General features: G+C 39.1%; 1 protein-coding gene across 2 annotated transcripts in view; it reads left to right on the forward strand.

Moving 5' to 3' along the window:
• The window catches only part of ADGRG4 (adhesion G protein-coupled receptor G4), a 120,928-nt gene that overhangs the window by 101,211 nt on the left and 9,489 nt on the right, over positions 1-10,228 (forward strand). For both annotated transcript variants that reach the window (XM_011994408.1, XM_011994409.1), the window contains 4 exons: positions 1,060-1,181; positions 3,032-3,300; positions 6,434-6,512; positions 8,909-9,189. In XM_011994408.1, coding sequence (XP_011849798.1) covers positions 1,060-1,181; positions 3,032-3,300; positions 6,434-6,512; positions 8,909-9,189 — 751 coding nt within the window. The remainder of the gene's footprint in view (positions 1-1,059; positions 1,182-3,031; positions 3,301-6,433; positions 6,513-8,908; positions 9,190-10,228) is intronic.

Here is a 10,228-nt window from a genome sequence, read left to right on the forward strand (position 1 = left end):
GAGTCTTGCTCTGTCACCAGGTTGGAGTGCAGTGGCACAATCTCGGGTCACTGCAACCTCTGCCTCCTGGGTTCAAGCAATTCTCCTGCCTCAGCCTCCCCAGTAGCTGGGATTACAGGTGCCTGCCACCACACCCAACTAATTTTTGTATTTTTTTAGTAGAGACGGGGTTTCACCATTTTGGCCAGGATGGTCTCGATCTCCTGACCTCACAATCCGTCCACCTCAACCTTCCAAAGTGCTGAGATTACAGGCGTGAACCACCCCGCCGGGCCCCAAATAATTCTTTGTCGTGGGGGGTTGTTCTGTGCTTTGTGAGATGTTTAGCAGCATCCCTGGTCTTTCCCCACTAGATGCCAGTAGCACCTTCCCCAGTTGTGACAACCAAAAATGCCTCCAGATACCGCAAAATGTCCCTGGGAGAGGAGTAAAATCACTCCTGGTTGAGGACTACCAAAGTAAATACTGCTTCTTAACCTTTTATGAGTCATGAATCTCTAATCATCTGATGAAAGCTTTGGACCTTCTTCTTAGACCAGTGCACACATATATTCAAATAATTTTGCATGTCATTTCAGATCTTTAATGGTACTTAATTAATAAATTACTGAACTTTGTGATCTCTAAGGTCCATTTTATTTGTTAATTTTGTGAAAGCTATTTAAGGTCTAAGGAAAAGGATCTTTTTTTTTTTTCTGTTCTGTGTAGTGTTTTGAGATGCTCAGTTCAGATAATTATTCACTTTGCATCCCAAATTCACATCTATTAGTTTCATTATATTTTAAATGTAGAACATGTTAATGATGATGAAGCCAAGGACTAAATGCTCTTCCAATGCTATTGATGGCTCCCCATGCTCTGTACACAGTCAGTTGAACTAGGCATACTCAACAAATAATATTAGGTCTTATCGTATATCCATTCACATAATCTGGTTTTAGAAGAGCTATGGCAGAAATGTTATACATCCTGGGAACTTACCGTTAGTGAACACTGGAAGCATTTTGCCATAAACTTGCTCTGGTGAATGTGTAAAACACAACACATTGTGTTCCTTAGGATTTATCCAGATCTACAGTGGATACAGTGAATGAACAGATATTAGCGCTTATAACATACACCGGATGTGGAATCTCCTCCATTTTCCTGGGTGTTGCAGTGGTGACATACATAGCTTTTCAGTAAGTTGATACAGCCTTGCTCTGAGTACGTTTAATTTGGTTTGATGGATGCTATTACCATTGTAACTTTGTTAATTTCATGAACACATCACAATAGGAAGAAGTTGGATCCATTAGATTATGAAGTGGACAGGTTAAAAACAAAACATCAAGGCTCCTCTAAAAATATTTTAATTGGATTTTTGTAAAACAAGAGAGTTGGGATAGGAAAATATTTCTCTGTAGGATATAAGAACACCAACCCTGAAAGAAAATTTGATAAAGTAGACTTTATTAAGAACTTCTTTAATCAAAAGACACAATTCAGATAGTGAAAGGCAAACCTTACATAGAAGATAATCACAATGCGTATATCAGATAAAAGACTTGTATGCAGAATGTGTAAATAATTCTCACAAATCAAAAAGCAAAAGACAATAAAGTTTATAAATGGACAAAAGACTTGAACAGGCACCTCACAAAAGAGAATATCCGTGCCTAAGCCTAACCTTTACCAGATGGTGCCAATAAGCATATGACAAAGTTCTTTACATCATTACTCATCAGAGAAATCCTAATTACAACCACAGTTATATACTTCTCTGCACCCACCAGAATAGCTAAAATTAAAAATAAGGACAATAGCAAGTGTCAACAAGCATGTTGAACAACTGGAACTCGTACATTTGCTAGTGGGAATGTAAAATGGATCAGACACTTTGGAAAATTCTTTGGCAATACCTGTTAAATATAAATATACATCTCGCTGTTGACCCAGAAATTTCGCTCTTAGATATATACTCAAGACAAATGAGTACATATGTCCACTGAAAGATATGTACAAGAATATTTATAGCAGCTTCAGTCACAGTAGCTTCAAATTAGAAACAACCCCAATTTACATTAACAGTTGATTGGATGAATAAATTGTGATATATTTGTAAAATGGAATGCTACACAGCAGTAAGAAATGAATTACTTCTATACAATACAACATAATATCTAAATTTCAGAGACACAGAATTGAGCAAAGGAAGCCAGAAAAATAAGACAACATACTGTGTGGTTCCATTTACAAAAAGTTCCAAACGCAGGTGAAATCTGTGGGGATAGAAGTGAGAGTATTGATTACCTGTGGTGGGTGATATTGAATGGGAGAAGCATGAAAGCGCTTTCTAGGATGTTGAAAATATTCTGCCTCTTGATCTGTGTCGAAGTTCCACAGGTATATACATATGTAAAGATCCATCAAGTTATATAGTTAACACTTGTGCACTTTACTATAACCTCAGGAAAACAATTCACACTAAATGAAAACAGCAAAATTTAAATCAATAAATAATTAATAAGAGTGTAAAATAATCAAAGGGGGTAATACATATTTTTTATTCTGAAAAATATTGGGTGAGTTTCTGCAAAGTACAGTTGCAATCACTTAATAAAACTTAAGGCCATATTTCCATGAGGCCATATGTTGGGATCTTTAGAACTATCCAAGTAGCTCTACTTGGAATGGTTTCCATAGTCATCCTGCTATTTGGTAATATGTAGCTCCAGCCTGCTGAAGCAGTGGTGATAGAATCATAATACCTAGGAAACTCCTTCTTTCTTTCTAAAAGATAAAAAGAAAAATAATAGCCTCTCTCAAGTGTGTAGTTGAGAGAGGCTATTATTATTTCTGTTAGTTAAGGTCACTATGTTTATTATACTTCGACTCTACCTGGAAAAAGAATGGGGGACTTCAAAGTATAAGCAAAGATGAGTAATTCTTTTATTCTTTCACTTATTATGTAGATAAGATGTGGCAATGTTTAATTAAAAAAAAAAAAAAACAGACTTTACCTAACTTAACCTTGTACTTTCTCTTTTAGCAAACTTCGAAAAGATTATCCTGCCAAAATTCTGATCAACCTGTGCATAGCACTACTGATGCTAAACCTGGTATTTCTGGTCAATTCTTGGTTGTCATCATTTCAGAAGGCGGGAGTTTGTATCACAGCTGCAGTGGCGCTTCATTACTTCCTGCTTGTTTCTTTTACTTGGATGGGCCTGGAGGCAGTCCACATGTATTTGGCTCTAGTCAAAGTCTTCAACATATACATTCCAAATTATATACTTAAATTTTGTCTAGTTGGTTGGGGTAAGTATATCTGCCATTGTTTTTGATATTTATGTCTTAAGTTTGTCTTTCTAATTCTAGCTCTGTTAGATTCTGTTAATATCACAGGTAAAAAATTAAGGATGGCCTTGCTGGTGTTTGGGCATGCATCTTTTTTTTCTGCCTGTATTGCTCTATTAATTCAATTTTTAACCTTTATGGCGAGGAGTTGGTGCACAAATATTTATTGAGCACTTACTTATTGTATGTTGTGCTAAGTGCTGACTCTACAGTAGTGAATAGATTTTATCTCTTCCTTTGCAGAAGTTACAGTCACAACAAATACTGATAAAACAGCTAACACTTAGGTAGCACTTACATGTGCCAGATGCTATTCTAAGTGCTTTACATATGCATTTAATCCTCATAATATCTCTATGGGATAGATTCTATCATTATTCCTATTTAATAGATGAGGAGACTGAGGCACAGAAAAATTAGGTAATTTGCCAAAACTCACACAGTTAGTAAGCAAGAGAGCTGGGATTTGAGCCAGGGAGTTTGTCTCCATAGTTTGGACTTCTAACCTCTATGGTCTTGCCATATTGTTTAAGGAAAAGGGAAAAGACTTGAAATGGGTGAAAGAGTGCTGGGTCAGCCAGAACCTGATTCTCATCACACCTCATGACTGTGATGATCACTGCTGGCCTTGGAAGAAGCCAGGAATGGTCCTCAGCATAGATCTTTCTGAACACAAATGTCATTTCATTGGCTTGTTTCCTGCATTTCTAACTGTCATGGTCAGCTCAGCTCCTTTCCTCTCTCTCTTGTGTATTCAAGGCAGATTTTGGGTTCAGACAATGTGTTAGATGCGTAGGAGATATACATTAAGTAGCATACCTAGGGTACATAGGAACACAGATTTTATCTTCCACTGCCTTTGTGAAGACAATACCCTCCTAATTAGCTACTCATCCCTTTAATGAGTTCATTAACATAGTACATGCTTTCACTGGATACACAGTCAGTGCTATTATCTATGCTAATGTGGGGAGCAGAGACAGGCAAATACTGAACAGATCATAATCTAAAAGCTTGTTTTAGTACACTTTGGAATCCATCAGAAACACAGAGCCAAAAGCAGTTGATACACTCCCCTTAGAGCCTTGTGTCCCTCATCTTGATTCAATCAGAGGATTGAAAAATGTGGGAGAGCCTTCATGAATAATCCAAAAAGCAGATAATATGGCCAACTGTGAAAAGGCTGTAAATGTCACTCCATCCTGGCTTTACTTCTGCCTGATCGTCACTCATTCCCAGCTTCTTTTTTAAGCCCTTCCTCCAGGACTCACTTCTTATCTCTTTGATCTTCTAATTTCATATACATTTCTTGGGTTACAAGGAGAGGCAGGAAAGGCTAAAGTTTGGTACTTGGAAGCAGGAAAACTTTAGTTACACACACAAGCTGAGAAGTCTGACTGGCTCAATCAGTAAAGAAAGATACAATAAGCCACTATTAGGTTCAGTTTACTACTTACATAAACTGTGAAAGGAAGGGTACCTAAAAGTGCCAGCTTTCATGTTCTTGTCCCCTACACTAAAAAGAACGACACCAAAACAAAGGGAATGGATGACTGTCACATGACTTGTAGGATTCCCGGTGGCTGAGGAGCTGGTTTTAAATGGAAGTGATGCTGTTTCCTATTCTGCTGCCCTATTCTGAGGGGGCAGGGTACAAAGGCCCACACCTCTGCAGAGCCGTGGGAGATGATGAGAAGCTGTCTCCTGACAGCCTCCTGGAGGAGACAGGGAGGTGAATAGGAGATGGCCCTGGAGCACCTCCCCACAGGCCTCCCATCTTCTTGAATTTGTGGAGGTCCGCAGGGCACACCGCCCAAATTCAGATAAGCCTTTACCTGCGTGGTCTATGTGCATACATGCAAGGTCACCAGGAAGCCACAGCTGAGCTGTCCCACTACAGGGAGTTTTGGAGCATTTCAATATTAGACAAAAGCAATCAACTATAAGGAAAATAGATATTAACATCTGTTTATGTTTGGAGTTCTGCCTTATGAATGCCAAAGCAACCTGTTGGAAAGGTTTATTTTAATGACAAAAACCACAATTACCTTTGCACCAACCTAATGAATCCCTGTCCAAGACAGTAGATTTGTTTATATTTTTAAAATAACAACCGAAGGGATCTTTTTTTAAAAAAAAAATTTTCAATATGTAAACACAGCTTGAAGACTGCCACACAACTTCCATCCTAAAGATGAGGCCTTCCTCTGTCTCTCCCTTCCAGCCTTCGGGGGTATTTTTAAAAACATCTGCAGCATTCTAGGTGCTGTGCTTGGGGTGGGCTCTACAGATTTGAAGGGACTATCCTGTTTATCACAGAATGGGACAGTGGAGGATTTTTCAAGATACTTGGCATCCTGGGCTTTGGAACAGCTTTGGAAAGCATGTAACAAAACCCCTAAAATGTATGTAGGTGTATGCTCTTAGTCTAGGAGAAATGCAATTGAGAGATAAAGAAATCATTTAAGTTTTGCAAATGTACATGAAATTGGATTTTTAAACCCTGTGTCTATACTCTCCTCACGTTTGACCATTTCGACTGAACTGATTGCTTTATTATAGTCTGACTGAATTGAGTGGTTGTTAACTGGTCGATCTAGTCAAAATGTCAAACTAGTAACGAGTGTGGAAACAGTTTCCCTGTCAAAAAAGCACTGAAGGCTGCAGCTGATTGCCTGTGCCCTTCCCCTAAGGTGACCTAGACAAAAAGCTATTGGGAAAGAAGGGGCGATGTGGAAAGGGAGTAAAAATTAGAGGCTTATCATCTAAGAAGAAATGCTCGATGCGAACTTGCATTCCAATCAACTAGATACTTCTTTTGCCAAGTTGATTTTTTGGCACTTGAGCTATTTTTAATAACTGGTGGGTGTTGTATTGGAGCCATTGGCATGCTGTCTAGTTTAGCAGATTGGAGAACTCCTAGAAATGTTTAACTCGGAAGAATTCACAAACATTTTGCAAACAATAGTATTTTGATGCCCACACATCTGTGGCTCATTTAAACAGTGTCTTAGTGTATCATCACCCACAGTCATTGATTAGGATGCCTCCCTGCTACCTGAAGAAATGCTTCTGACTTGCTTTCCCACTGCAGGAATCCCAGCAATCATGGTGGCAATCACAGTCAGTGTGAAAAAAGATCTGTATGGAACTCTGAGCCCAACAACTCCATTGTAAGTACCAGCATCTCTTTCTCTAGTGGTGGGGCTCTGGCCCAGCAAGGTATGGTAAAGCGTTCTTGCCTGGGATTGGTCTTGACTCTGGCTTCAGGAAGAAATCAGCCTAAGCCCTTTTGCCCTAAGCATAGTCAAGGCTACATTTATGTAATGGTTAGTTGCCTGGGTCCTCTATGACCTTAGGCAAGTTACTTTACTTTTTAGTTCAATTTCCTCCTCTGGAAAATGGGAATAATAATGTTTCCTGTTAACGTCCTGTGCAAATTAAAATGATATCATATATGTAATGTGCTCAGCATATTGCCTGTTCTGTGGCAAATGCTGTGTAACTGGCAGATATTGTGATTACAAAGCTCACACATTGCAAAGGTCATTGCAAAGAGTTAGTGGCCACTACAAGGAAATTCTGAGATGATTTGGAAAACATTTTTTACCTTTCAGCAACAAAGGTCTTCCCTGAAGAATGCTAAACAGCTTTCCTTTGTAAACGGCCTCAGCTTTGTTGTTTTCTTGTTTCTTTTCATTTTTTTCTTTTTATCCCATTTGATGTATAAGCTCATCTCTTTAGTTCTGTCAACCACAATCACACGAGAGTAGCAATTCACTTCACCCCACCTCTCCAAAACCTTCTTTTACAGGCGTGTAGGCGTGTAGACAGTTGCCCTGCGGTCCTTTAGGCTGCACAATCTCATTTTACACTTCTGATTATTCCATTCTTTTTATCATTGCCTCTCAAGTTCTTCCACTATAGATTTCCTCTCCCACTGGACTGGAATCAAATGTAGGAGGTCCTGCTCCAAGACTCCCCCGTCTTTCATATTGAGATGACAGTTTCCAGCGGGTCAAAATTATTTTGCCCTTTATAGCAGATGCTTTCTAATTAAAATTCCTTGTTATCTTTTCTTTCTCTTCCATTTTCTCTTCCCTTCCTTCTTATCTCCCGCTCCAACCTCCCCCCTTGCCTGTTTTGTGACTTAAAAGGTCCCCAGTGTCTACCTAATGGTGACTCTTCTTGAACCATCAAAAGCAAGAGCTAAAGCAAAACCAGAACAAAATCAACTCCACTTTTTCCCAAAAGAGACTTTTCAGATGTGACTTGGTTAATAAGAGGCAGACTGCTCTAATAGTTTTTTTTTTTTCAAATTATATTTTGAAGAAGTAATTCATGCACATGGAACAAAATCCAAATGTACAACAGGGTAGAGGATGAAAAATAAGCCCCACTTCCAAACTCCAGCTACCCAGTTTCCCTCCTGAGGTAACTCTTATTACCAATTTATTACCAAAGATCAAATTTGTATGGATATTCTCTTGCACACTTTGTTACCCAAGTGGTAGATATACACCATTTGGCACCTTGGTCTTTCCACTTAACAATATATCTTGAAGGTGATTCTCTACCCAAACATATAACACTATCTCATTTTAACAGTTTTCTATAGCATCCTTTAAGGATGCTGATAATATTCAGGGAACTCTAGGTATCAGAATCTATTAGGAAAATTAAATGTTTTTTAACATGTTTGCAACACACACACAGAGACAAACTCACACATAAGTGAAAGTATCCATGCCAACATAAACAACATGACCAAAAGAGATTTTCCTGGTTTTAGAAAAGAGAGTTCAGTTGACACACAGTTAAATTAGTCAATCTTCTCCGTGTTCAAAAATCAGGGAAAATGCCTCCAGTAATTGCAAATGTTATTAACTGGAATATTTGTTCATATGAATCACTGCATATTTTTTCTTTAATAAAAACTATAGAGTCATTAATCAATCCAGTGGCCAGTGTTGCCTTTGTCATCCAAATACATCATATTTTAAAGCAGTACACCTAGAGCTGTTCTCTTTTTGTGTAGCATTTTCATTAACTTTCATAATTTCACCATTGTTTGATATAGCTTTCAGAAAAGCCACTCATTGCTCACATCCTTTCACTGTGATATTTATCATGTAAAGTAGAATTCATCCTGCAAATAAGAGCTTAGGTGTAAGGTGTTGGAGGGGAGGGCATGCGGGGGCGGTGTGGGGAGCGCGGCGACAGAGAGCCACTTCGGGGGAAAATGTATCATTCGTTTTTCTGCTATTAACGAATAGAACCATTTCCTAGGGAATTGGACTGACGGGTTCCGCATAATCCTAGAGGATGGCAGAAACCATCCTCTAGGATTTCTGACTTAGTGTTGGAGAAAACCCTGAAGTGGGGTTCAGGAGATTGAGGTTCTTGTCCCAGCTCTGCCTCCAGTTGGTGTGAGTGAACTCTGTCCAGTTCATTTCTCTAGGGCTAGATGCCCTTAGGGTGAAATAAAATTGACTAGATGATCTTCAGTCTCTGAGAAATAGGACTTTATGTTTCCCTATCTCATGATAGTCTTCTTTGTTTCTTACAGTTGTTGGATTAAAGATGATTCTATCTTTTACATCTCAGTGGTGGCTTATTTTTGCCTCATATTTCTCATGAATCTCTCCATGTTCTGCACTGTTCTTGTTCAACTGAATTCTGTGAAATCCCAAAGCCAGAAGACTCGTCGGAAGATGATCCTGCATGACCTCAAAGGCACAACGAGCCTGACATTCTTACTTGGCCTCACCTGGGGGTTTGCCTTTTTTGCCTGGGGACCTGTGAGAATCTTTTTCTTGTATCTTTTTGCCATTTTTAACACTTTGCAAGGTAACTGCTGCTTTTTTGCCTTTTCCGTGGCCAGCTACAGCTCCAGCAAAGCTTTTGTTGCTGTGGAAAATAATCTCACCTGTTGGAAACATTAACTAGATGTTAGTCTTCATTAAATGCACACACAGCCCACTCTCTCTTACTCAGTGGTATAGGGAGAAGCCCAGATAGGTAACTCAACTTTAGGTAGTTGGAAACGCCTATATCAAACACTGATTGGCAATACTTCATACAGTGTTCATTGTATCAACACATTGTGCTAAAAAATGTACAGATTCACACTCATGTTGATATTTTGAAGTGCACAATCCAGCTAAACATAGCAATTAACTGGAAAGCAGAAACATTAAAGTTTTGGCCCCATAGACTCTATCTGCATCAGATATCCTAATATTTTGGGGAAGAGCCAGGCTAGACTATCATAGACTCATACAGGAATGAAGGTTAAAAGCAAAGGGCTATGGGAAAGGCCAAGGTTGTAGCCTTGATTTTGCTATAAGGCAACCTTTAAAAAGTTACCACAATTGGTTGAATTAGATGATCCTAAGCTAAAGGCCCTAGATAGAGTTCTTTTAATTATTTTCCTTTATTCTGATGAAATGAACAAATAGTCAATGAAGTGATGAAATGGTCGACAAAAGATGGCATGAGAAGTAAAAGCTAGGGGCTGGGTGCAATGGCTCATGCCTGCAATTCCAGCACTTTGGGAAGTTGAGGCGGGCGGATTACCTGAGGTCAGGAGTTTGAGACCAGCCTGACCCACATGGTGAAACCCCGTCTCTACTAAAAAATATAAAAATTAGCCGGGCATGGTGGTATGCGCCTGTAATCCTAGCTACTTGGGAGGCTGAGGCAGGAGAATCGCTTGAACTCCGGCAGACAGAGGTTGCAGTGAGCTATGATCGTGCCACTGCACTCCAGCCTGGGCAACAGAGAGAGACTCTGTCAAAGAAAAAAAGAAAGAAAGAAAGAAAGAAAGAAAGAAAGAAAGAAAGAAAGAAAGAAAGAAAGAAAGAAAGAAAGGAAAGAAAGAAAGAGA

The sequence above is a fragment of the Mandrillus leucophaeus genome, unplaced genomic scaffold (assembly GCF_000951045.1).
Source record: "Mandrillus leucophaeus isolate KB7577 unplaced genomic scaffold, Mleu.le_1.0 Scaffold456, whole genome shotgun sequence".
Classification (NCBI taxonomy): domain Eukaryota; kingdom Metazoa; phylum Chordata; class Mammalia; order Primates; family Cercopithecidae; genus Mandrillus; species Mandrillus leucophaeus.